The sequence below is a fragment of the Mesoplodon mirus genome (genome assembly GCF_964341445.2).
Source record: "Mesoplodon mirus genome assembly, chromosome: 7".
In the NCBI taxonomy this organism is placed as follows: Eukaryota; Metazoa; Chordata; class Mammalia; order Artiodactyla; family Ziphiidae; genus Mesoplodon; species Mesoplodon mirus.
In genome coordinates, this window is record NC_138983.1 from 47,162,751 (window position 1) to 47,190,223 (window position 27,473).

General features: G+C 41.6%; 1 protein-coding gene and 1 pseudogene across 7 annotated transcripts in view; both read left to right on the forward strand.

Moving 5' to 3' along the window:
- DLG2 (discs large MAGUK scaffold protein 2) overlaps positions 1 to 27,473 on the forward strand; it is a 1,227,261-nt gene that overhangs the window by 886,466 nt on the left and 313,322 nt on the right. The window contains exon 12 of one of the 6 annotated variants that reach the window (XR_014294598.1): positions 15,650 to 15,782. The exons of 4 other annotated variants lie outside the window; for them this stretch is intronic. Coding sequence is in view for 1 of the 2 variants with exons in the window: in XM_082627352.1 (XP_082483478.1) it covers positions 15,650 to 15,664 (15 nt within the window). In the remaining variant the exon portion in view is untranslated. Of the gene's footprint in view, positions 1 to 15,649; positions 15,855 to 27,473 lie in introns of those variants that run through there. One more of the 6 variants, XM_082627352.1, reaches the window with a different exon arrangement.
- On the forward strand, positions 2,685 to 3,960 carry LOC309807958 (L-lactate dehydrogenase A-like 6B; annotated as a pseudogene). The gene is made up of 2 exons: positions 2,685 to 2,819; positions 3,275 to 3,960. The product of its transcript is annotated as an L-lactate dehydrogenase A-like 6B (transcript).

A 27,473-nucleotide genomic window follows, 5' to 3' on the forward strand; every position in this document is an offset into this window, starting at 1 on the left:
ATGAAAAGCTGCTCAACATCACTGATTATTAGAGAAATGCAAATCAAAACTACCGTGAGGTATCACCTCACACCTGTTAGAATGGGCATCATCAGAAAATCTACAAACAACAAATGGTGAAGAGGGTGTGGAGAAAAGGGAACCCTCTTGAACTGTTGGTGGGAATGTAAATTGATACAGCCACTATGGAGAACAGTATGGAGGTTCCTTAGAAAACTAAAAATAGAATCACCATATGATCCAGCAATCCCACTACTGGGCATATACCCAGAGAAAACCATAATTCAAAAAGGCACATGCACCCCAATGTTCACTGCAGCACTATTTACAATAGCCAGGTCATGGAAGCAACCTAAATGCCCATCGACAGATGAATGGATAAAGAAGAAGTGGTACATATATACAATGGAATATTACTCAGCCATAAAAATGAATGAAATTGGGTCATTTGTAGAGACGTGGATGGATCTAGGGACTGTCATAGAGTGAAGTAAGTCAGAAAGAAAAACAAATATCGTATAGTTATGCATATATGTGGAACCTAGAAAAATGGTACAGATGAACCTGTTTACAGGACAGAAATTAAGACACAGATGTAGAGAACAAACATATGGACACCAAGGGGGGAAGCGGCAGTAGCGTGAGGGTGGTGGAGTGATGAATTGGGCGATTGGGATTGACATGTATACACTGATGTGCCTAAAATGGGTAACTAATAAGAACCTGCTGTATAAAAAAATAAATTAAATAAATTTCAAAAATTCAAAAAAAAATCAAAAAATAGGTTAAAATAAAGAAATTGAAGGCATGCATTCATGCTTTTTCAGTCTGTTGGTTATAATTTAATCACCAGAATAAAGTTAAAATTCCTCAATACAGCTTTTTTTTAGCTTGTCCGGCCTCATCTCTAAAGCTCCCTTCTTCCCATTATCTACCTACATTTAATCCGTCAAACATTCTCCCCTCCCCAGCCCCTTCTCCTGAGTAAGTCTCTTCTATTCATCCTTTAGATCTCAGGCCACTTGTTACACTCTCTAAACACCGTCTTTCACGAATCCCACCCCACCCTCTCAACACACACAGAGATGCCCCCAGGTTAGGTACCCCTCTTAATAGACTCATATACCCAGTACTTTCCCTATCACAACATTTACCACACTAATTTGTATCAACATATTTAATACTCCATTTTCTCACTAGATTGTAAGCCAGGACAACGTCTATCTTCTTTGCCTGACACATAATAGATATCCTACAAATATTTAATGAATGAATAAATAAAGTTAATTATTTTAAGTCAGTAGATCCTGAGTGAAGACCTAGTAAAATAATACATGATACTGTATACCTATATTGTGCTGGGCAAGATGTTAGAAACTGTGCCTATAGGTTGGCTCTTTAAGGATTACAACTGACAGGAATGTATGTAACCTAAAAGTATTTGAAGAATGTTTTAAGACTGCCTGACATCTTAAAAATAGAAATGTAAAAATGAGTTATTTCTTCCATATAACAACCACTAGAGGGCAATGAAAGCCAACTTGGAACATCTTTAAATGGGGAAAAAAAGAATAGTAAAAATGTTTTCCTTGTTAAAATCTGGATAGATGATCTTATGTTTGGGATAGTTAAAGGACCTGTGGGCTACAGTTTCTGTGATTATGGGTTTAACGGTTATAATTACCTTTCTGGTGTGGTATTAAAACTTAGATTATCTGTGATAACATCACCTTACATTTTGTGCATTATCTCATTTGAACCTCCCACGACATTAGCAGGGAATATATTCTTTTCCCATTTTCCAATGGAAAAAAAAAAAACAACTGAGGTTCAAGAAGTATTAATCTAATAAGTAGCCATAAGAAACCAAACTACTGGCACAAACCCTATAAATACCTGTTGGCTGCTTAGGTTTACCACACATACAAAATCCCTTACTAAGGCAGTTCCCAAAATTAATTGCACCAATTTAGAATGGAGACACATGGCAGCATCTCCTTAGCAAAAGATCTTGTGGTTTTAGGTGACCCCAAGGTAGCCATATGATAATGATGTCAAAATATTTACCTGGGGGCTTCCCTGGTGGCACAGTGGTTGAGAGTCCGCCTGCCGATGCAGGGGACACGGGTTCGTGCCCCGGTCCAGGAAGATCCCACATGCCGCGGAGCGGCAAGGTCCGTGAGCCATGGCCGCTGAGCCTGCGCATCCGGAGCCTGTGCTCTGCAACGGGAGAGGCCACAACAGCGAGAGGCCCGAGTACCAAAAAAAAAAAAAAAAAAAAATTTACCTGGAACCTATTTACAGAAATACAGTACTGGTGCCTAGAAAGGGGACAAGCTTCTGGCCTTCACACTGGTTAGACCCTTCCTAGGGTTATATGTTCCATTCTAGTTGTTGCATTTTTATAAAGGAATCAAGAAGCAACAGACTAGGATTAGTGTACAAGATATATTAGAGGGTGAAAGAGAAATTAGGATGTCCTGAAGAGGGTGAGATCAAAGGAGATGTGATTAGCTATAGTGATGCTTAAGCTTGTTGGCTCTGGAGTCAGAAAGTGTGGGTATGACTTGGTATCCACACTAAAAAATAGAAAATAAATAATTCCAGGGACCTGGGTTGGTTTATTATGCATGTCAAATATGGAAGCCAACACGGGTTTGTAAAAGCGTCACTCCAGGATTCACATGCTAGAGAAGAAGCTCCTTGACTGCCTTAGTCTGAGCACATGGGGGAAGTCCTTTCTGGAGGCCTGGGCAAAGCCCCGAGGAGGCCCCTGCGTGGTGGGCGTGACCTTGCTCAGTAACAAGATGAGGGGGATGGTAAACCTTCAGAGGCTTCCTCCAATCTCTTCCTCCACCTCTTGCATGAGCAGACATGAACTGGGCCCAGGGAGCCCTAAGGGTCAGCTGGAGAGCAGGCTGTAGGAGGTTTTCTTCACCTGGGGGTGGCTTAGGTGTCCCCTGCAGGCGACAGGCATTCTGCTGGCCCTTCACCCCTGTCGCCTGTGAATTTATGATGAATTTCACTTTCAAGAAGGTCATTCTTGGGCTTCCCTGGTGGCGCAGTGGTTGAGGGTCCGCCTGCCGATGCAGGGGACGCGGGTTCGTGCCCCGATCCCGGAGGGTCCCGCGTGCCGCGGAGCGGCTGGGCCCGCGAGCCATGGCCGCGGAGCCTGTGTGTCCGGAGCCTGTGCTCCGCAACGGGAGGGGCCACAGCAGTGGGAGGCCCGCGTACAGCTAAAAAAAAAAAAAAAAAAAAAAAAAAAAAAAAGAAGGTCATTCTTCACAATGAGGTCTCCACTATAGGAAGTGGATCAGTTGGCATGGCCCGTGCTATCACCATTTTTTAGAAGGCTTGAATGATTAACTTGCCTTTGTGGATGTTGATGAAGGCAAATTGAAGGGTGAGACACTAGATCTTGAACTTGGCAGTCCTTTTATGAAAATGCCAAATATTGTTTCCAGCAAAGATTATCTTGTCACTGCAATCTCCAATTTGGTGATTATCACTGCAGATGCACACCAGGAAAAAGGAGAAGTACACCTTAATTTAATCCACTGGAATGTGACTATCTTTAATGATTTACCATATTATCCAATCCAGTGCCTGTGGCAAAATGATTATTGTTTCTAATCCAGTGGCTACCTATGTAGCTTGGAAGTTGAATGAATTTCCCAAACTGTGTTATTGGAAGTGGCTATAATCTGGACACTCCCCATTTCCCTCCCTTGATGGGCAGAAGCTTGATATCCACCCTGAAAGCTGTCATGGGTGGATCCTTGGAGAGCGTGGAGACGCAAGTGTTCCTGTGTGGAGTTAACATTGCTGATTGCTTTGAAGAATCTGAACCCAGATTTAGGAGCTGATAAAGATCATGTGCAGTGGAAAAATATCCGCAAAGAAGTGATAGCTAATGCCTGTGAGGTTATTGAAATGAAAGGCAATACAGGTGACGCTTGAACAACACAGGTTTAAACTTTTTTTTTAATTTTCTATGTCCTCTCTTCACCTACCATCCTTTTTTTTTTTGCGGTACGCGGGCCTCTCACTGTTGTGGCCTCTCCCGTTGCAGAGCACAGGCTCCGGACGCGCAGGCTCAGCGGCCATGGCTCACGGGCCCAGCCGCTCCGCGGCATGTGGGATCTTCCCGGACCGGGGCACAAACCCGTGTCCCCTGCATCGGCAGGCGGACTCTCAACCACTGCGCCACCAGGGAAGCCCTCACCTACCACTCTTGACTCAAGCTATTGCAGTGCATCTCCTATATTCACAACTCCAGTTAAACTGTTCTCATTAAGATCATTAGTGACTTTCTTAACGAATAAATCTAATGAATGTTTTTAGCCTGCAATTTTTTGTCTTCTCGCCTTAGAAGTAACTGACATTGTTGACTACACCCTCTTTAAAACAGTCACTTTTTTTTTTTTTTTTTTGGCTGCATTGGGTCTTCATTGCTGCGCACGTGCTTTCTCTAGTTGTGGCGAGCGGGAGCTACTCTTCGTTGTGGTGAGCAGGCTTCTCATTGCAGTGGCTTCTCTGCAGAGCACAGACTCTAGGTACATGGGCTTCAGTAGTTGTGGCACGTGGACTCAGTAGTTGTGGCCCACGGGCTCAGTAGTTGCAGCTCGTGGGCTCTAGAGCACAGGCTCAGTAGTTGTGGTGCATGGTCTTAGTTGCTCCACGGTATGTGGGATCTTCCCAGGCCAGGGCTCAAACCCATGTCCCCTGCATTGGCAGGCAGATTCTTAACCACTGAGCCACCAGGGAAGCCCCCAGGTTTAAACTTTGACAGTCTACTTATATGCGGATTTTTTTCTACAGTAAATACTATGGTACTACACCATCTACACAGGATTGGTTGAGTTCCCAGATACAAAACCATGGACGCGGAGGAACCACGTATATGGAGGGCCCAACTGTTGGTTGTAGGTGGATTTTAAACTTCACAGAGTGCTAGGGCCCCTAACTCCTCCCTCACCCCATGTTGTTCAAGGGTTAACTACTTCTTGCACCACTGGCCTGTCTGTAGCTGATTTAGCACAAGGCATTTTAACAGAGTATTTTGAGACTCATCCAGTTTCTACCAACTGTGGACCTCTATGGAATAAATGAAGAAGTATTCCTCAGTGTTCCTTGTACCATGGGAGAGAATAGTATTACAGAACTTATAAAAGTAAAGCTGAACCCTGACAAGGAGGCCCATTAAAAAAAAAAAAAAAAAAAAAAAAGTGCAGAAACACTTGGGAAATTCAGAAGGAGCTCAAGCTTTAAAGTTTCTTTAAAGCTACCATCCAGAAGTTATTGAAGAAGAAATAGTAGGCATGGGACTGTATATGTTAAACCTACAAATAAACTTGCAACCCTAAAAGTTGGAAACAGGAAAGTGGGTAGAGTGACTCCCCCATTTATTTAGCCCTCCAGCTCTTTTATTTAACATCCAGATATCGGATGATACTATTTTTTACAATCCTAAGTGATTTCATCAAAGGAGGTGTTTTCAGTACCTCTAATGCATCGGTACTTGTCATATATATATATATATATATATATATATATATATATATATATATATATATATATACACATATGTAGTTGCCATTTGGTTCAAAAGAATCTATGATGTAGGTGATTATTGTGTTATAGAAATTCTTATTCTAAGCTGGAAAAGAAGAAAAAAATCTAATTCCTTTAAATACATACTAATTATTTTGTTCTGGCTGGCTTATACCTATGTTCATTTATATACTACTTAAAAAGTTATAACTACCTCTACAAGATAAAAAATAAAAGTACTGATATATACACAAAGGAAAAAAAGTGGATCTGGATTCTGACTCTGGACTTATAATTGTGAACTTGGGCAATTTACTTCTCTTTCTCAGTTTCCTCATCGACAAAATGCCTACTTATAGAGCTGTTAGGGAAAAGAATCAAAATAATGCATGTATGTTTAGTGTCACATTTGGCACATGGAAGGATGTGATAAATGCTGGCTCCTTGTTGTTGTGCTGTTAAAGCATTTGCAAGGCCTTTCTGTAGAAATGAATGTAGACTTATCTGTGTTGCCCCAGAAAATGTATCAGAACTCAAAGAGGCACTAGCTAAAAGCAAGAGTTTGTGAACCTAACAGGTTTGTTTTCAAATCCTGTTTCTACCACATAACACCTAAGTAATCTTGAACAAATCACTCAGTCTCATCGAGTCTCCATTTTCTCATGTTATGAAACATTTACTGCAGCTCTTCACTGTGCTAAGTAGGTGGGCAGAGTGATAAGGTGTCATTTCACTCCATTGTAGTTAGTCAGCAGGAGGTCAGCTGACCACCCACAGGCCTTGGGAGAGAGTATCCCTGCAGAGGATATCCGATTGAGAATATTTGTTTCTACTCTTGAAAATGTTGGAAATAAAATTGGTTCTCACATTCAAGTTGTCTTCATCTGGTGTGTCATAAGCTGGTCCTCAAGTGGCCATTCATTCAAAACTATTTCCCTTGGAATAGCATTTGGCCTTTAAAGTTGACTAGATGCCTTTATTTCCCAAAGAGCAAACTGAAGGAAAAATGTTGGCTTTGGAACCTGAGAGATAGTTGAACCCTGCTTTACTGCTAACTGGCTCTGAGACCTTTGGACAATTACTTAGCCTCCCTGAACTAAATCTTCTCGTCTACAAAACAGGACAGACTCGTACATCAAAGAATTGTTATGGGGCTTAAATTGTGCCAGGGACACAACACCCAGCATGCTGCCTGACACAGAGGGGGTAGTAGGTGGTCCTGCCTTCTTTGACAGTGCCATCAGCAGTCCTAGTGTTCACAGCTCTGTGAGCCAGCCTTGAACACTGGCCTTCTGGTGATCATCCCATCTCAGCCCAGTGACATTGCTCCGGCCAGGCGGAAGCTAACCTCTGGTCCATTTCCCACACTTCTGGTCCATGAACTCTCCCTCCTCACACTCTGTGTGTACCTAGGATTCTAGTGTCCTCATGCTCTTTCTGTCACCCCCTCAGTAAAAACCTACTTCTATTTCTTGGAAGAAATCAGATGCAGCAGTTCACATTGAAGTTGAATGTCAGGAAAACGGCAAAGTGTTATTGCACCTATATTGAGATTTTAATAGTATAACAAGCTTAAAGCTAGAGCAATGACTCTCACATGGTGGAATTAAAGGATTCCCAATATTCCCTATGAGGAAAGAATTTCAGAAACAGTAGAGTCCTTCATAGCATGAGTACATTTTTACATTTCAAAGGTGTAGATCACAGCATAAGGCTGTGATCTCTCTGATAGCAAATCCAAATCTTATTTTTATTGATTCCAGTAGATGGCACAGCCTCTGGCAAGTTATAGACGTTCAATAAATGTAGACTAGGGCCTCCCTGGTGGCGCAGTGGTTGAGAGTCCGCCTGCCGATGCAGGGGATACGGGTTCGTGCCCCGGTCTGGGAGGATCCCATATGCCGCGGAGCGGCTGGGCCCGTGAGCCATGGCCGCTGGGCCTGCGCATCCGGAGCCTGTGCTCCGCAACGGGAGAGGCCACAACAGTGAGAGGCCCGCATACCGCAAAAAGGAAAAAATAAATAAATAAATAAATAAATGTAGACTAGATGGTCTTAAGGCCATGTCAAATGTACAAATATATTTCCTAACCCACACATTGCTACTAGACACAAGCATAAACCACTTACAGAACACTTGGGAAGAGAGAGTTAGAAGAAATAGAAGTACTTTTCTTTGCTTTAGTTTTGATGATAGAGGATGTAAATTCCCTTTACTTGCTAGGGAGAATTTCTTAGAAGAAGAAGAAGGATTTGAATTGGGCTTCCCAAGGCCAGGGTGACAGGATCACCTGTGGCTGTCGAGCAGACAGAGTATTCCCAGCCCAGCAGACAGCACAGACGGAAGTTCAAAAGCTACGAGTGCTGATGACAGCACTGGAAGCACTTGTCTGAGTAGCTGCTCTTGGAAACCTGCACCCCAGCGTACATTTTCCTATCTTCATTTTAGTTCCCTTTGAACATTTTAAACAGTTCTCCCACATATCCTCTCAACACTTCTCCTATGCACTCCCAATCCTCCGTCTCTCCCACATATGTAGCAAAAGAGAAAAAAAAAAAAGGATCTCTCTTTCTCTGTTATACTAATTTCCTCTAATCTTTGCTTAGTAATGTATCACAGTCAGGACAAGTTTCAGCTCATCAGCTGACAATCTTAATGTTGTTCTCTTAAAATAGTCAAAGATTTGCTCTTTTCCTTAACATCCAACAATACATATGGATTTTAATGTCCCTTCCCCCAATGCCTGAGGCTGAAATTTTCACAAACTCAAAATTTCAACCTTCTAAAACTACTCTGGAAAAAAGAACCAAGCAGGACCTTATTCTACCATTTCTTCCTTAATCTAGAAAACAAATGACATGAATTTTACTCATTAAATATTTTTAACCAGGAATAACCCAAAAGAACCCAATTCAAAAATTTTATATGACATTCACATTAAAAAGTACAAAACTGAAATGTGCTTTTAATGGTATCAGTAGTGGTATTAGGTTGAACCATACGAAATTGCCAGTTTTGTAGGTCATGTCAATATTGGCAATTTTGTATGGTTCAGACTAATGTGGATTCATATTTCTCTAGTACCCATAGAATCCTCACAGATGTCTTGGTCCTACAACTCCTGAGTAGAGGTTACAGCCATAGATGATATTATGTAAAGAGTCTTCAGAGGGTTCAGACCAAAAAAGCTACTTCTGTTGGTTTATTCTTTAAAAGGATGTTAAACAAAGCAGGTATATTTTCCAGCTTTCCACATTAAAAGTAAGTTCCACCATCCATTGAGTAGGTTTTTATATGTATCATCTTATTCAACCAATATGATTCTACAACTCTTTTGAAGTAGATATTCCTATCATCACTTTGTAGATGTGAAAATGGAGTCTCAGAGCAGGTCACTTGCCCAGGATGACACAGTGGTAAGGAACAGTGCCAAAATTCCAAACCTAAATCTGCGTGGACAAAACCCATACTCTTTCCGCTCTATTACACTGCCCCCATTGATATGGGAAGGAAGGAAGGAAGGGAGGGAAGGAGGGGGAGAAGGGAAAACAATTCCTCAAAATGAAATACCGGGACTTCCCTGGTGGTCCAGTGGTAAAGAATCGCCTTACAATGCAGGGGACACGGCTTCGATCCCTGGTCAGGAAGCTAAGATCCCACATGCCACGGGGCAACTAAGTCTGCGTGCCACAACTACTGAGCTCGCGCACCTCAGCTAGAGCCTGTGTGCCGCAAACTACAGAGCCCACACACTCTGGGGCCCACGTGCCACAACTACAGAGCCCACAGGCCCTGGAGCCCACGCACTACTAGAGAGAAGCCTGCACACCATAACGAAGAGCCCGTGAGCCGTAACTAAGACCCGACGCAGCCAAAAATAAAAATAAAATAAATAAACGATAAAGACAATTTAAGAAAAACACTCATGGTTTAAAAACAAATGAAATACCAATTATTATCAGCACTTAATAGTATGGATACTTGTTGAGTTCTTTGCATGAAAACTTTAACTTTCTACAATTAGGACTTTGAGATGAAATCCTATAAAGTAGGAAATCTTCTTATAGACCCTGAGCTCCTCAAGAACAGAGGTTGTATCTAAATAATCTTGGTATCTGTGGGACATGGGATGGGACCTGAAACGTACTAAGTCCCAAACAAGTGCTTCTAGAATCAATGTTTGAGTGAGTAAATAAATGAATGACTTTTACAATGGAGGGAGGCAGAATAGGTACATAGTTCTTTGCAGAATCAAACATCTTACTATATATATATATATATATATATATATATATATATATATATTTCTTTTTTTTTTTTTTTTTAACCACATGATTGAGTCACAGAGTCATAACTCTGAATGGGACTTCATGGACTCCCTTGAACAATATTTGTTTGTTCATTTGTTTAATAAATGAAGGAAGTAAAGCACAAAATTCCAAAGCTAATTGGTAAAGAAGCTAGAGCCACATCCACTGAGTATTCTTGAAAATATACTATCCCTGGATTTTGCCACCTATCAGAACGTAAAAGCACTAATCTGAAATGAATGATCCTAACCTATCTATATTTTGATACATAGGATATATATGTGAATATACATACATTATGTGAATATACATATACATACATATAAATAAGTGCAGAACAATTTAAGGAAATATGAAAGTTAACTGGGTTTGTTTTTGTGTTTTTTGTTTTTTGCACACAGCAAATTAATAAAAGTCAAGATTAGGCAGGAATTTCTAGATGGCAGAAAGCCAAATACAAGCTTTTTGCTTTGCGAACCCCACCCATTTACTAATCCTAAAGTGGATTAGTGCTGCAGAAAGGAAGTTTACATGGCCAGACACCCACAAGCCAGCAGAAAACAAAAAGGTCACTTTTCATACATACAACAGATACTTTTACATGCATTATCCTGAAAAGCATATTGTACAATTCCACATACTTTTTCTTAGTGATTTATGCTTTTACACACATTTATTTTGTCTCCTATTCATCAAAAAAGAAAAAACCACACCTTTTTCCTAGTTTACCTGACTTTCTCATTATACCTGACTTTGAGGACAAGCAATATTTAGAACAGATACATTCCCTGCAAATGGTGGCATGCAAGCATAATCCAATCTAATTTTCATAGTTTTCGATCCATCATTTCACATGTCTCCAGTGTGACTTTTCCCCAGGTGCTTTTCAACCCTGTATTTTGTATCTGAGGTTCATACTAAAATTATATCAACGCAGTGATGTTTTCAGGCTTGTTGACAAAGGATGGGTAAGAAATGAAGGTTACCATGGAGGTGATGTAAACCTTGAGCTATGCACATGCTCAAAAGCTCAAAGTTAAGCTGTTGACTGGCTGGTACCACGTAAGGAACAAGGGGCAAATGAGGAGGCAAACTTGGAATCTACAACATTCAGCTTGTAACAACAATTTTAAGAAGGAGTGTGAGCATTCAATCAGTTCCTTGATATATAGCAGGGCTCTACACTAAACAAGAACAAATGGGTTTAAAATATATATATTTTACAGCAGCTCCATGGCCCTATAAATCCTAGGGAGCTTCCCCAGAAGCCCAATGTAGAAAAACCCTAACTTAAGCTTTGTCTTTGACTTAGACTCACAGAGCATTAAATATAAACAAGAGAGCCTGAGATGGCATTTCAAAACGGGAGCAAAGAATTTTATTTCAGTTCAAGAGCAAGTTCCTCTGGTTTGCCTGCATTTGACAGCTGACTCAATGTTTCAGTTTATTAATGTTGGAATGAGAAAATTTTTTTATTAGCATAATTATAGGCTCTTGAAGTAAGTCAGTTTGGACTTCAAAGGGGCAACCAATTCCAGAAACTCTGCATTAGGTGGTAGACACAATAAGTCGTAGGCTGTCCTCCCAAAGGAGCAGGAAAAATCAACCAGAGAAGTGAAAGAAGGATGTAGTAAGAAAGCAGATCAGTCAGGGGGAGGGGGTAGGAGAAAGGCGAGAAAGCAGGAGGGAATAGAGACAGCCACCGAGGAAAGGTAAGGAAGCGGGAAGCAACGGGAATGTAGTCACAGATGCAGCTGCAGAGAGGTCAGGAGAGGATCACAGAGGTGAGACCCTGATGGGGGAGAAAGGAAAAGGAAGACGGGGGAGAGCGAAAAACAGAGAATCAAGGGATTCCACCTCTGCAGGGCAGCGGATGTGGTAACGTTTCCAGGTGGCTAGGTATTTGGCCAAAGAGAAAACTGCAATAGGAAACTGCATGCAATGCTAAATGGTGAAGGAAAAAGATAGAGGAAGGAGACTTTAAAGAATCTGGAATTACATGTCTGGGTTCTACAGAACTCCCAGTGCCAAGAACAGCAAAGGCTAGTTTTGTATGTTACTCTGATGCTGGCAACTCCTAGGGCAGTGGATGGAGTTTGAGAGTTCGGGTCTCAGACAGCTCCAGTGCTGCTTCCCCTTCCCCCACCTCCCACACCCCTTACTGAGTTAATGCTGGTCGTCCTCTCAAGCTGTGGCTGAGCCTGAAGCGGGCAGCCTGCAGCCAGCCTTTCATGGAACCAGCGCAAATGTAGAGTACAGTTCAAGGAGTGAACTGGGTGGGGAGGCGCTGAACTTGGCCCCAGGAACATAAAAGGCTTTGACATTGATTGAGATGCTGGGGGGGCAATGGGAGGAGTCGAGCGCTCCTTAATGCCCAAAGTGGGGGAGCTGCTATGGGAGGCTGGCCCCTGCACTGACCAATGGGAGATGAAGGAGCGACCCCTAGAAAGCAGGCCTGTGACAACATGCCTAAAGGGGGCAGTTTAAGGAGATGGAAAGGCAAAGTGGCCCACAGTACTTGACGGAGCTGGGGTGGCTGTTAGAAGGCATCCTTTTGTGGTACGTGGTGTAGGAGATGGCGGGGAGGTGGGGGGGACGCGGGGGAGGCATCCACTGAGCAGCACTCTGGCATGGATGCCTGTCAGAGAGTGTCGCCTGCAGCCTGAGGCTAGAGGCAGCCAGTATGTATTATAGGAGGAGAAGGCAGCTTAACTGTAGGGGAGAAAGCATGCAGTTAGTATATCACAGACTGGAGCTCTTATCCCAGCTCTGCTGGCTTGGAAGCTTTTAACCTCTCTGTACCTCAGTTTCCTCCTGTAAAAGTTAAGCTCAGCAAAGTTCTTGGGAGAATTTGCAATAACAAGCCCAGTACAGTACCCAGTACTCTCTTGCTCAATATTCCAGTACTAGTATTATCTTTATTAGTAAGCTCCTTCCACATTTAAATTTCTGGTCACAGTTTAAGGAAAGCCGATTTCACTGGATTTCTTCCCTCTTTAGTCCCTCTCTCTTTTCTGTCTCATCTCCTGATTCTTTCTCCCTCCTTCCCATTATTTACTGAGCATTTACATTGTGCTAGGAACTGCACCATGGCGGTGAAACCTGATTTCTTGATGATTTTTCTCTAACTATGGGAGTGTGGCTTTTCGGCTCTGTTCACATCCAGAGCTCTGGCAACTAACCATGGAAACTTAGACTTTGCTGGGGAGTTGTTTTCTGTAGGGAGCTGGGTTCTGTGCGCTAAATTAGGAGGGCTGGAAGGAGGGAATTGGTTAGTAATTAGAAAAGATTTAAATGACTGAAAATACCTCCCTGTGTAAATGGAAAATTTTCTGATGCTTACAATATTCACTTGGGATTGATGGTAAAAGACCGCACACAGTCTTGGCTAATTTATGTAGCCCTAATATATGCTTAAAGGAACAAAGAAACAAAGGAAGTGAGGAAGGAGAGGTAATTCCAGAAGAAGCCATTCTTCCTCACTCCTTTGATTTTATGCAGTTTGTCTTTTCAGAAGAGTTTTGAACTAATTCTGTTGCTTCTTCCAGTTCTCCAAATGACCAGAAAGAAACTTTTTAAGAAAATCACTGACTCAGAGTTAAGGCTATATCTTGTGTGGTCCAGCTACCACTTCCCAAAAGAGGCCACATTCAAGATGGCAGCTCCAGCATAGAAAACCCCACCCTAAAAGGAAAGCTGATTGCCTCCTTGTCAGGGTCCTGCGTATCTCCTCCACTCATTCTCATCTCATCACTTTCTTTTCTAGTTTGTCTTCTTTTCATTATTAGCCACTGGAATTGGCCACCAAGTTTTTGGCAAGCTGGTTAATAATACTTTTTTTAGAGGAATAGGACTCCCAAGTCCTCTTCAGAGAAAAGGAAGAAATTCATCAGGCACATGTAATTGCAATCACCGTTCATAATAGTTTGTGAGGAAGGGAATTTGTGCCACATCCTAGGAATACATGTGGACTACAACAATGGCTGGAAATGCCCTCATGAGGCTTAGAGTCTAGTTGGTGACATTTATTCATAAAACAGTAACTTAAATGGAAAAAGAAAGCAAATTATACAATACAGTGTCAGTTGATTTATTTTTTAAAATAATATCTATATTTGGAGGTAAATATATGTGCTTGTGTACCTATATACAGTCGACCCTTGAACAACATGGATTTGGACTACATGGGTCCACTTATACACAGATTTTTTTCCAATAAATACAGTATATTCCATCATTTGGATGTACCAGCTACTATTCTAGACATCAGGAATATAGCTGGGGATATTATTTATATATGTGTGGAAAAAAATGTGTAGAGGTCATATATTTAATTTATTATCAGTGGTTACCTAAAAGTTAGAGTAGAAAAGAGATAATTTATTTGTTTTTCTTCTGTGTTGTTTTAATTATTTGAAATGAGCCTGAGTTATTTCTATGCCTTAAAAAAAAAAATAAAACATTAAAGGACAATGAAAATTAAAACAACACACAAGAGTAAGTAAATTGAATTATCTCATTCTTTTTATTTAGATAATCTTTCTACAGGTAATCATTAGATTACCAGCTAATGATTCTAGAAAAAACAGAGAATTAGAAAATTACCATTTTCCAACCCTCAATAAAATAATTGTTTCAGGCAAGCATAGTCAGTAGATGCTTAAAAAAAAAATTGAGATGAAAGTTTATTGGAAAAAGGATATTCACATGGTTTCAAAAATCACCCCACAGATTTGTGTTTACAAAGGTGCCTTTAGAATGGAGAGACCTGGTGGTCCTTAACCAAGGGGCCAAACTTTGTATCACCAATAGTGAGACAATCTCACATTTTGTCCTCGGAATGTGATACAGTGAGAAGTAGACAATATTACTCACAAGATTTTATGACAAAATATTTGACCTGATTCTGATCAGGAAGAAACAATTAGACAAATCTAGAATGTGAAACAGTCTATAAGCATCTGGCCTGAACTCAAAAAAAAAAAAAGAAAAAAGAAAAGGAAGGAAAGAAGGAAGCGAGGGAGGAAGGGAGGAAAGGAAGGAAGGGAGAAAGAAAAGAAGAAAAAAGGAAGAAAGGGAGGGAAGAAGAGAAAGAAAAGAGAGAGAAAGAAAGAAAGAAAGGAAGGAAGGAAGAAAACCTTGCTTTGATCTTCAATTGAAGAGAAAAAAAAACTATAGAAGACATTTTGAGGACAGTTAAGGAAATTTGAGTAGGTACAGTATATTGGATCATAAAGAATTATCATTAGTTTTCTTAGGTGTAACAATGGTAATGTGGTTATATAGCAAATATCTTTACATTGAGGAGTTGTTTTGCTGTATATTAGGTTGGAAGTGGCCTGATGTCTGCCACATGTTTCAAATGGTTCAGAAAAAAAGGTGTGTGTGTTTATGTGTGTGTCTCTTCTCTCTTCTGAGCCAGATAGATAAATAGATAGATAGATAGATATCAATCGAGAGAGACAGACAGGTAGGCAGAGAAAGAGAGAGAGAAGGAGGGAGAGAGAGTAAACATGCCAAAATATTAGCAACTGCTAAATCTTGATGAAAATACAGAGTTTCATTGTTCTGTTCTTTCAATTTTTCTGTGGTTTGAATTTTTCAAAACAAATAGTTGGGAGGGAATTTGCTGCAATAGTCTAGATCAAGACTTAGGGCTAAGGTAGTAAATTAGAAAAGAAAGCACAAAAGTAAAAGATATTTTGAAGGGAAAATAGATTTATAAATATCATTTCTCAATGAAAGTGGTAAATACAGTTCAATTTTCAATATTTTTGTCTGTGCAGATCTCCTCCTTTTGATTTGGCTGGTGAAACAATTGGAAAGAGAAGATTTAAGAGCACTTGACACAGTTTGATTGAACTCAGAAAAACTGTTTCTGGGAGCTTTCAGACAGTGACATGATGAGCTTATTTTTAGGTGAGGAATAAGTAAGATAAACGCTAAGATGTAATTATGGACAACAGTCAGATGCCAAGATACACATAAGCCCAAACACAAAAGAATATCATTATCCTGAGGAGCTACACTGAAACAAACATCAGGGGAGTCCTGCCTGCAGCAGCCAGAATTTGAGTTTTGTGTTAATGGATTCTGACCAAGATAATTCCATTAGCACCTTATTCCTACTCAAGCCTTTCAGATGCTTTAGAAATGTACCATTTGACAGGGGTGTCTCTGGAGACAGTTTTTACCTTCCTTTAAAACTGATTTTAATGCTTATTAATGAGGTCGACAGAGCGGGGCAGGGGGGAGACCAAGAACCTCTTTCACATACCCTATCATCTCATTAAGGTTCATTTGGAATTAGCATATTTATGTGAAAAATGGTGTTGATCCAGTATTTCTTATTGCAGGTGCTATTGCATTTTTGGAAGGACAGTTTTTCACTGTGTATGACTGTGCCAGAGTTTGCAGGACTTAACATGCCTGAGCCTTTAATGATTAACACCAATGCTGATCCCAAACTCTGACATTTTAAGAACAAAAAATACCTAACTCTTCCCCACATTTCCACATCCAGTTGAGAATTTCTGGTAGATTCTAGGTCACTGAGGGCAGAAGCATTGCTTTTTCCCCCAATGCATCCCCAAAACTTAGTACAATGAAGACACTCAGTAAATACCGAATGGATTTATATAATGTTTGAAATTTTGATTATTCAAATTTATTCGGTTTTCCTATAAACATTACTATATTTTTAATCTTCCTTAGTAGCTCTTATTGTTTTTTATTGTCGAAGTAACACAAACCTCAAATTCAATACTTAAAACTTTTTCAATAACTTTAAAATTGTTCTTATAATACGTGTTCACTTAAAAATTATTCAGATTCTACCTTAAAAAACTAAAAATAGAACTACCATATGACCCAGCAATCCCACTACTGGGCATATGCCCTGAGAAAACCATAATTCAAAAAGATACATGCACCCCAATGTTCACTGCAGCACTGTTTACAATAGCCAGGACATGGAAGCAACCTAGATGTCCATCGGCAGATGAATGGAGAAAGATGTCGTACATATATACAATGGAATATTACTCAGCCATAAAAAGGAACAAAATTGGGTCATTTGTAGAGATGTGGATGGACTTCGAGTCTGTCATACAGAGTGAAGTCAGAAAGAGAAAAACCAATATCGTATATTAATGCATACATGTGGAATCTAGAAAATGGTACAGATAAACCTATTTGCAGGGCAGGAATAGAGACGCAGACACAGAGAACGGATATGTGGACTCAGAGTGGGGGAAGGGAGGGTGGGATGAACTGGGAGATTGGGACTGACATATATACACTACCACGTGTAAAACAGATAGCTAGTGGGAACTTGCTGTATAGCACAAGGAGCTCAGCTTGGTGCTCTACGGTGACCTAGATGGGTGGGATGGGTGGGGGGAGGTCCAAGAGGGAGGGTACATGTGCATACATACAGCTGATTCACTTCACTGTACAGCAGAAACTAACACAGCATTGTAAAGCAACTATATCCCAATAAAGAAAAAAAAGAAACCCAGAAAACTAAGTTTTTTTTAAATAATTGAATACTTGCAATCAGTGCACTGATTTCAAAGGGGAGGATATGCTGAGCAAACTATTACCACCATTCATCAGAGAAAGACCTCAGCTTCAAATCTGACCCCAACCTAAGGGAATCTGTCAGTCTGCAATCACACACACATCTATCCCAGAACAGAGAGCTTAGAGGGTGAGGTGAGAAGCAGATCTTGAGGGCAAGAATTTAGCCTCGTGCCCCAGAGTTTGACCCTTTGCCTGAGCACTTTTGGCACTTGGGTGATGTGGAGGTGAGTGATTCTTCAGCAACAATGTTTTCAAGGGCATTGAGACAGGGGGTGCGGGCTTCAAAGACACCTCCAGCGTGATACCTACAGCCCAACACTGTTCTGAGACACTAGTATCGACAGAGACCTGTGCATGAAGTGCAGTATGGTGGACAGAGCCCCGGAAGGAAGAGAATGGGTCAGTAGGAAGTAAGCTTCCAGCCTATCTTTCACATCCGGTTTTAATTTCTTATAGAACTTAGGCCCACCTGCTATTCTCCTCATTTATCATCTCACCCACTCTAAGAAAAGCTTCCTGTGAGTAGGGACTTTGTCTCTTTTACATCCATACCTCTAATACCTGGAGCACTACATAGATACCTAATGATGTTTCTTGAATTAATAAATGATTATAACTATTAGAACACATCGATTTTATTTAAGTCATTAAAATTTATTTGACAACCATTTAGCACATAATTATTATGAGCCAGGTTATAATCAGAGTCCTTTTCAGAAGAAATTTGTCATCTAGGGGGAGAATGGATGATTAAACTGGACTCACTGAATCAGAATCTTTGAAAGTGAGACCCAAGAATTTTTATGTTAAAAAAAGCTGTGTCTACCTAGAGGGGTGGGATAGGGAGGGTAGGAGGCAGACACAAGAGGGAGGAGATATGGGGATATATATGTATAGCTGATTTACTTTGTTATAAAGCAGAAACTAACACACCATTGTAAAGCAATTATACTCCAATAAAGATGTTAAAAAAAAAAAAGCTGCCTAATGACAGATGATCAGTCAGATGTGGGCACCTCTCATGGAAATGTAACTCTTAGTAGTCAGCAAAGAGCTCTCTGAGGAATTGGGCTTTATGCTGAGAATTGTGAAAATGAGGGATCAAATGTGAGAAGAGCTAGGGAAAAGCACTACAGTCAGAAAGACAGTGGATATACAAGGGCCGGAAGGCTGGAGGGAACTGGTTTTAAATGAAGCAGAATGAAGGTCCTTGTGCCTGTAGGGCAGAGAAGAAGGCAAAGAGTGGAATGAGATGTAATCAGAAGGATGGGTGGAAGCCATGGCTAGGCGTTTGGATTTTATTCAAACTACAGCAAGAAGCCAATGGAAAAAAATTAGCAGGAGAGAGGCATGATCTAAAATACCTTTTGAAAAGATCATTTTGTCTGTTGGGTTGAAAATGGATAGAGAAGAATGGGGGAGCCAGAGTGAGAGCAGGGAGTCAGTCAAGAGACTATTGCAGTATCCCCAGGAGAAATGGTGGCTTGGCCAAGGGGGATAGGGGTGGAGTTAGAGAAAAGTGAGTGAAATTGAAATTCTGCTTGGAGCTAGAAACAGACATGCTGATGGACTATATGCAGGAGGTGGGAGGGAAAGAGAATTAAGGTTGGTTGGCATGTAGGTTCTTGGTTGAGTGGTTTGAGTGCTGGATGGTGGTATTACTATTTATTGAAAGTGGAAAAACTCCCCAGAAACAGGTTTCAAGGAAAAAATTAAGAGTTTGATTTTGAGCCTGATGAGTTTGAAAAATCTTGGACATTCAACTAGAGGTATCAGGTAAGCAAATAGATTTATAAGTCTAGGCTTAAGGGAAAAGTCAGAGCTGGAGATACTAATATCATATATAAGGTTTCAACTATTTTTGCTTACACATTCAAATAAAGATAGTTACTTTGTTACTCAAAACACATGAATCCTAAAAGTTATTTATTGTGTTTTGGCCTGTAGTAAGTTGGGTTTCGATGGCCAAATTACACCTTATCATTTTCAGTTAAAGACTCCAAAATGATCAGTCCTCTACAAATGTCTTGGTAAACCAAAACATTTTTAAAGGTTTCTTTATTTTTTTTTTTATATATGCCTACTTTTGCATCAGCAAGCCAAACTTAAAAGGGATGTTAATTTTAACTGCTAAGACATGTAAATATCCAATATCAGTTTTTCATTTTGCCTCTGCTCCAGGAGGTTTCTGGTCTTGAGCTTTTATGCAACAACTGTCAGAAATATTTTCACTCGAAACCAAGTACAACAGCCTCCAGGAGGAGAAGGGGACTTAACTAGAAATTTCCACTTCAAATACAATGTATAGTTCATTCACTCTGGGATGTGCTGGAGGGTGTTTGAAAAGTTTAATGCTGAATGAATGTTTTTCTCAAGCTGTCAACAAAATACATATTAAGCATAGAATATATTTGTTTATTAATCACTAGAAGGGACCTCAGGTTTTTAGCGTGAGGCTCTCTTTCTAAATGAAGAAACTGAGTCCCAGTGAGGAAAAGGGACTTCCCAAAGTGAAATAAGCTAACAGCAGGATGGGACAAACACTCCGGTCTTTAACTCCTAGGACTGTGCTTTCCAGAGTACCATGCTTCCTCTTTCAATGCCTATAATCTTAGCACTTCTCCTTGGCCTGCTAAGTCTTTACTGATATAATTTTACACTAGTCCAGGTCATCCTCTTACTTTGTGGGTGTCAGGGGAAGGGGTCGGTAATAGTTAATAATTATACATCCTTACTATATAACAGACACTGCCTTAAGTATTTTATATGTATTAACTAATCTATCCTATACCAACTCTGTGAAGTGGGTACTCTTATTAGCCACATTTTGTACAGCAAGCCTCTTCTATATCTGGGTCTAGTCAGATCAGGGTACTGACCTTAGGAATACCAAGAATAAAATGATTATTAAAATTAACTATTTCTCGGGACTTCCCTGGTGGTCCAGTGGTTAAGACTCCACGCTTCCAATGCAGGGGGCGCAGTTTGGTCCTCGGTCAGGGAAAAAGGATCCCACATGCTGCACAGCGTGGCCAAAAAAAAAGGAGAGCAAAATTAACTATTTCTCTAAGCTTCAGATAGGTATTTCCCAACTGCCTGTAAAATTGTAGACACCCAATAGACACAGCAAACTCTACATGTCTAAAACAAAATGCACCATCCTCTCGTCCAGACCCACTTTCTACCCTGTGTTCCCATTTTGATTAATGGTATCATCACCCCTCTAACCACCTTCTCATCTCCCATTTCTCATCCACTCAACACTATAAATACTATTTAAACTCTATTTGGTTCCCAGAAGTATTTGAGAAGAATAGCTGTATAGAACCTCCCTCTGTGTCCTCTCTCAAGTCTACACTTATTTCCCACCCTCAATTCCATTCTTATTTTTCTAATTCATGCCTTCATCACCTGCTATGTTTAATATTGCAATAGTCTCCCATCTTGTTATCCTATTTTTGATTACTTAGTTCTCCAACCCCAACTTTTCACTGTTGCCATAGTTATCCTTCCCCAAACACAAATCAAACTGTGTTAAATGCCTTTGTAAAACCCTCCCCCGGCCACTTATTGACAAGACTTCTTAAACTCAAAGAGGCATTCTGCTGGTACCATTTTCCCCTTCTCTCTCTCATGCTCCATGCCAGCCACGCCAGCCTGCTCACGAGTCAAGATTGAATGGTATATTTATAGTTTCCTTGCTTCCTTCACAAGTATGTGATAAAGATCACTTAATACATGTAAATGCTTTTATTACATTTGTTTGTTTATATCTCACCTTGTTCGGTTAAAAAAAGCGAGGTGGGAAAACAGTTTACTAACTGTAAAATACTTTGAGATGTTATTTTTAAGCCATGGAAATCACTGAATTTTGAACTACCAGGGACCCTAGAAATGGTGGGGCCCAGCACCTTCTATTTTCTTCAGCGGCTCATTAGCTGGCCTCAGTTAAGTTAGTGACAGAGTTAGCAACAGAACCCAAATTTCCATCTCACTATATCACATCACTTCAGGAAATTAAAAAATAGATTTTTTTTTTCCCTCTTGAGAAAAGATGGAGACTTCTACATTGATTTAATTCACTGGTAATATATCTGGTCATTTTACTATCCCTATTCTCTCTAAATAAAGTAGAAGTTGTTTGGATTCTGCCCCAGTTTCTTCCCAGCTGCCCCCTGCTACATACCAGCAAGACCCCCAACTGTGAAGTAATTTGCTTGAAACAGTCCCCAGCGTTCTGCACCTGACTAATTTTCATTGAAATCCAGTGCCAATTATCTAGCCCTTTCCCACTGGGTCAGCCCTTTGTATTTTTTTTCACGATTAACAATTCAGTTAAACGTGTAGTTCTTAGCTACTCTTATTCCAAGACAATCTTATACCAAATCTATCCTTTGGTTTTATTATTGCTGATGAAAGCCATTTGGAAGTCCTCATTTAATAGATAATGGATATGTACCTACCCAACGTGCCAGGTGTTGTTGAGTACTTTATTTGCATTATCTTAATCATCCTTACAGCAACCCAGCAAAATAAGGGTTACTATCTTAGTTGCATAATGAGGAGACTGGAGCTCAAAGGGGTTAAGTAACTTACCCAAGGTCATAGAGTTGGTAAATCATGGCACCAAGGTTTGAACTGTGGCCTTCTCAAGTCTAAACCCAGTGTTCGTCCCATGACAGTTTTCAGAGCAGGTGGATGACATGAGCTGGGATGGAAAACTTCAGCAACCATGAGCAGTGGTGCTGCCTTCTGAGAAGCATCTCCAAAAGGATCGATTCAACTTGGGAGGCTGTTAGTGAGGCTGGCAATAGCACGTGCCTCTTGCATATTATCTGTATTCTCTCTAGCTGTAAGCACTCCTGGGGTACAGGAGTGATGGTGAAACAATATTCCTCAATTCAAAGCTGAGGAATGGCTCCCCATTTCAGTGAAGATAAACTGTAAATTCACTTAATATGTCATGGTTAGGAATGCTGACCCTTAAACCAGATTGCCTGGGTTTAATTCCTGGCTTTGCCATATATTAGCAGTGGAACCTTGGACAAGTAGTGAATCTGCCTTTGCCCCAGTGTTCTCTATAAAATGGGCATGTATGTGTTCTTACCTCATAGAGCTGTTGTGAGGGTTAAGGAAATTGATATGATTGATATGTAGGAAATGCTTAGAACAGTGCCTGCCACAGAGTAAATAGGTACATGTGAGTTATCGCCACTGCCATCATCTTCATCATTATCATCATCATCACCTTCATTTCTCCTGCCTCACCTCTCATCTCTTTCCCACTCTCCTTTCTCCCCTCTCTGCCCTTTAGTAACAACTACTTTCTTTTCTTCACGTGTGCCAGACCCCCTCTCACCTCCAGACCTTCATATCTGCCTCCCTCTCTGCCTGGAATACTCTTGCTACTCCTCTGCCCACCCCTCTTTCCACAGCCCTGCATGGACACCCCGCACCCATCCTCACCTGGATGACTCATTCAGATGTCATTTCTGATGTCACTTCCTCCAGAAAACCTTCTGATACCTCCTCATACCTAGTAGGGGCCCTTCCTTTGGGTCTCAGGGCACTCTGACCTTATCCTGTCATAGCACTTAACCACTAGGTGCTAAATCGTGTGTTTATCTGTCACTGTCCTCCACTGAATGATAAACTGCTTGACAATGGCTATGTGTCACTCTAGTTCACTCCTTCCCTTAAGTTGGAAAAGGAAATGACAAAAATGGATATTTTAAAGAAATGGATTTTTTTTTTGTCAGCACTGTATTTAGCTCTAGATACTACATCAGGTGCGCATTAAAGAATAATTGCGTAAGAGAGCTTCCATTTTGCCCTAACTGACTTCACATGCACTCAGCTGAGTCTCTGATGAGGCATTAAATAATAAGAAGATGCTAGAAATAACACTTATAAGATCCATCCCAAAATGAAACAGACAGACTAGAAAAAGAGAGAGTTCCCTGTCACTGGAGGTATGCAAGTAGAAACAAATGGTCACTTGGTGAGAATGATAGGGAGAGAAAGGGAAGGGAATGAGGTCGTTTAACCTAGAAAAGGGAAAACCATCTTCAAATGTTAGATAGAGGACCATAGAAAAGAAGCAGTCCTAGAAAAGAAAAAATATTCTGTCAGCCCTCAGAGGGCAGAACTAGAAGCAGGAGGTGGAAAGTATCAGAAGATTATTTAGATTCTACACAAAGAACTTGTTTTTTGATCACTAGAGCTGACCCCAAGTGGATTTTCCTGAAAGACAGTGAGTTCTTCATCAGGTGAAGCCAGTGTCAAATCAGCTTGGATGACCATTTGCCTGGGATAATGTAGTGAGATTATTCACTCATTCGGTCACGCCCCTCTTCAGTTATTACACACCTACAATCTACCAGGCACTATGCTAGAGACTCAAGCTCCAATAAAACAAGCTCCTATCTTTAGGAGCTCACAAGTAAGCACATTCCACAAGTCCATTCAGCCGCAACCTCCAGAGGAGAGTGGCCAAGGGGATGGAGTAGAAAAGCCCCCAAGCTCACCTCCTTTCATGAGCACACCAAAGTCACAGCTATCTGCAGAACAACCATCAGTGAAAAAGACTGAAACCTACCAGAAAAGACCTTCTACAGCTACAGATATGAAGAAACCACAACGAGACGGGTAGGAGCGGTGTGTGTGTGGGGGGGGGGGTGTAAGACGGACACTGGTGATATAATCAAATCCCCTAACCGCCGGGGTAGGCAACCCAAAAGCTGGAGAATAATTATATTGCAGTTGTTCTTCCACAGGAGTGAGAGTTCTGAGCCCCTCGTCAGGCTCCCCAGCCCAAGGGTCTGGCACCAGGAAGGTGAGCTCCCAGAGCATTTGGCTTTGAAGACCAGCGGGGCTTAATTGCAGGAGCCCCACAAGACTGGGGGAAATAGAGACTTCACTCTCAAAGGGCGCACACAAAATCTCCCACGCGCCAGGAACAAGGGCAAAAGCAGTCATCTGATAGGAACTTGGGTCTGACCTACCTGCTGGTGTTCGAGAGTGTCCCGGAGAATCGGAGTGACGACTGCCGGGCCCCCGCGCAGCCATATTTGAGAGCGCATTCTCCCGCAGCGTCAGCCGTGCTGGCGGCGCCAGGTGGGACCCTCCCACTACCTCGTTAGCCCAAGATCTGGCCCCGCCCAACAGCCTGCTGGTGTCGGTGCTGGGACGCCTCAGGCCAAACAACTTATCAGAGCGGGGAGACAGCCCCACCCATCAGCAGACAGGCTGCTGTAAAGACTCAAAAGAGTCCACAGTTGCCTCTGGACATGCCTCTAGACACAGCCCAGCCCACCAGAGAGTCAAGACCCAGTTCCAACCACCAGTGGACAGGCACCGGCCCCTCCTGCCAGGAAGCCTGCACAAGCCTCTAGACCCACCAGGGGGCAGACACCAGAAGCAGGAAAACCTCCACCTCACAATACAGGCCAGATCCTACATTGGGTCCAGCTGGGCCCTGGCTCTGCCCACTAGCAGGCCTACACAACCTTCCAGAACCTGGACCCCATACCCAACTGTGTCAGGAACCAGGCCCCCTCAACCAATGATCTTAAACGAGTTTGGGGATCCCTGGGCCCTGCAGCCAGACTCCAGGAACCAGCTCTGCCTAACAGCAGTCCAGCACTAACCCCAGTATCTGGCTTCACTAGTGGGTGGGCAACAGCCCCAGAGCCTTCAGGACCCTGACTCCACCACCAGTGAGGCAGCACTAGCCCCAAGGCCCCCTAAGTTTCTGCAACCAGCCACCTTGTGACCAGGCCCCACTAAACAGCAGCCAGCAGCATCCATACAAGGCAGGTCCTGGCAGCCAACCAGGCCTACCGGACCACCCACATAGCCTGCTGCAACAGAAGGACCCATGCAGCCTTCTTAGGACTAGGGCATATAGCTTGGATGACAAGAGGGGAGTGCACTGCTAGGATGCATAGGGTGCCTCCTACAGAGGGCCACTTCTCCAACCTACCGCAGACATAAAAATACCAACAGCAACTTAGATAAAATGAGGCAACAGAGGAATATTCCAGACGAAAGGACAAGACAAAACCCCAGAAGAACTAAGTGAAGTGGAGAGAGGCAATCAAGATGATCAAAGAACTCGGGAGGAAAATGGATGCACAGAGCAAGAAGTTAGTTTTTAACAGAGTTAGAAAATACAGAGAACAACCAAAGAGAGATGAAGAATACAATAACTGAAATGAAAAATATACTAGAAGGAATCAATAGGAGACTAAATGATTCAGAAGAATGGATCAGTGAGCCGGAAGACAGAGTAGTCGAAATCATGGCCACTGAACAGAAAAAAGAAAGAAAGAAAAAGGAATGAAAAGAAATGAAGACAGTTGAAGAGACCTCTGGGACAACATTAAGTACACTAATATTTTCACATTATAGGGGTCCCAAAAGGAGAAGAAACAGAGAAAGTGCCTGAGAAAATATCTGAAGAGATAACAGCTGAAAACCTCCCTAACCTGGGAAAGGAAACAGTCACCCAAGTCCAGGAAGCACAGAATGTCCCGTACAGGATTAATCCAAAGACGAACACACCAAGACACACTGTAATCAAAATGACAAATATTAAAGATAAAAGAATACTAAAAGCAACAAGGGAAAAGCAACAAATAACATACAAGGGAATCCCCATAAGGTTATCAGCTGATTTTTCAGCAAACTCTGCAGGTCAGAAGGGAGTGGCATGATATATTTAAAGTGATGAAAGGGAAAAGCCTACAACCAAGAATACCCAGCAAGGCTCTATTCAGGTTTGATGGAGAAATCAAAAGCTCTACAGACTGAATCTTTGAGGACTAGGAGAAGTTTTCCAGGTGAGGAAGAGATGAAAAATTATGTTCTAAGTAGGGAAAATAGCATGTGCAGAGATGCAGAAATGCCTGAATCAGAGAAATGAAAAAGGTCAACATGGTGGGAGAACAATGTGGTTGAATTAGCTTAAAGGTATACATCATACATCAGGAGTTGAAGAGGGTCACAAAAGCTCTCTCCATTTCCAAAATTCTGATTCTGATATCATCCTTTCTATAATACTAAGAAATAGTCAAATATTTCTGCAGAACATTGAATCATTTATTCAGGGACTCCCTGGAGCCCCAGGCCAGGAGCCCTAGTGGCTGAAATAGCAAATAGTTCTCATCCTTTAAAAACAAAAAGAAAAAGTGTTGACTCTGGACATGGTCCACCATTCACCTTCACATTAGCATCTGAAAAAACCCTACAACTGCTTGAATCAACTAGAAGTGCTGAATTTCTATCTATCAGCAACATGGTTGTGAAAAGGATGTTATAACAAATAGAATTTAATTTTTTCTATGATCTAATGACAGTTGTATATATAAGGAGATAACAATAGATGGAATTTTCTAGCCTACTCAAAGCCTTTCGCTTCAGCCCTATACCATCTGATCACCATAGGCTGGGCCATAATGTCTAAACCAGGTTGTTTGGGCTGTGGTAGAGTGGACCAGCCACATGCAATTGTGTGCTGCAGTCTCAGGGAGCTTGAAAGTCAAGTTTCTCCTCAGAACTGTATAGGTTATTAAAGGGAGAACAGTGGAAATTGGTAGTTAAGAGCTCAAGCGTTTTAGTTAGACTGTTTCAAATCCTTAACGTCTTCCAACTACTTAACTTTGAACAAGTTAGTGATTCTCTCTGAGCTCTGTTTTCTTTCTTTTTTTTCTTATAATGATACCTTTCTTTTTATTATTTATTTTTATTTTTGGCTGCGTTGGGTCTTTGTTGCTGCACGCGGGCTCTCTCCAGTTGCGGCAAGCGGGGGCTACTCTTCATTGAAGTGCACGGGCTTCTCATTGCGGTGGCTTCTCTTGTTGTGGAGCACGGGCTCTAGGTGGGCGGGCTTCAGTAGTTGTGGCTCGTGGGCTCAGTAGTTGTGGCTCGCAGGCTGCAGAGCGCAGGCTCACTAGTTGTGGCGCACAGGCTTAATTGCTCCGTGGCACGTGGAATCTTCCCAGGCCAGGGATAGAACCCGTGTCC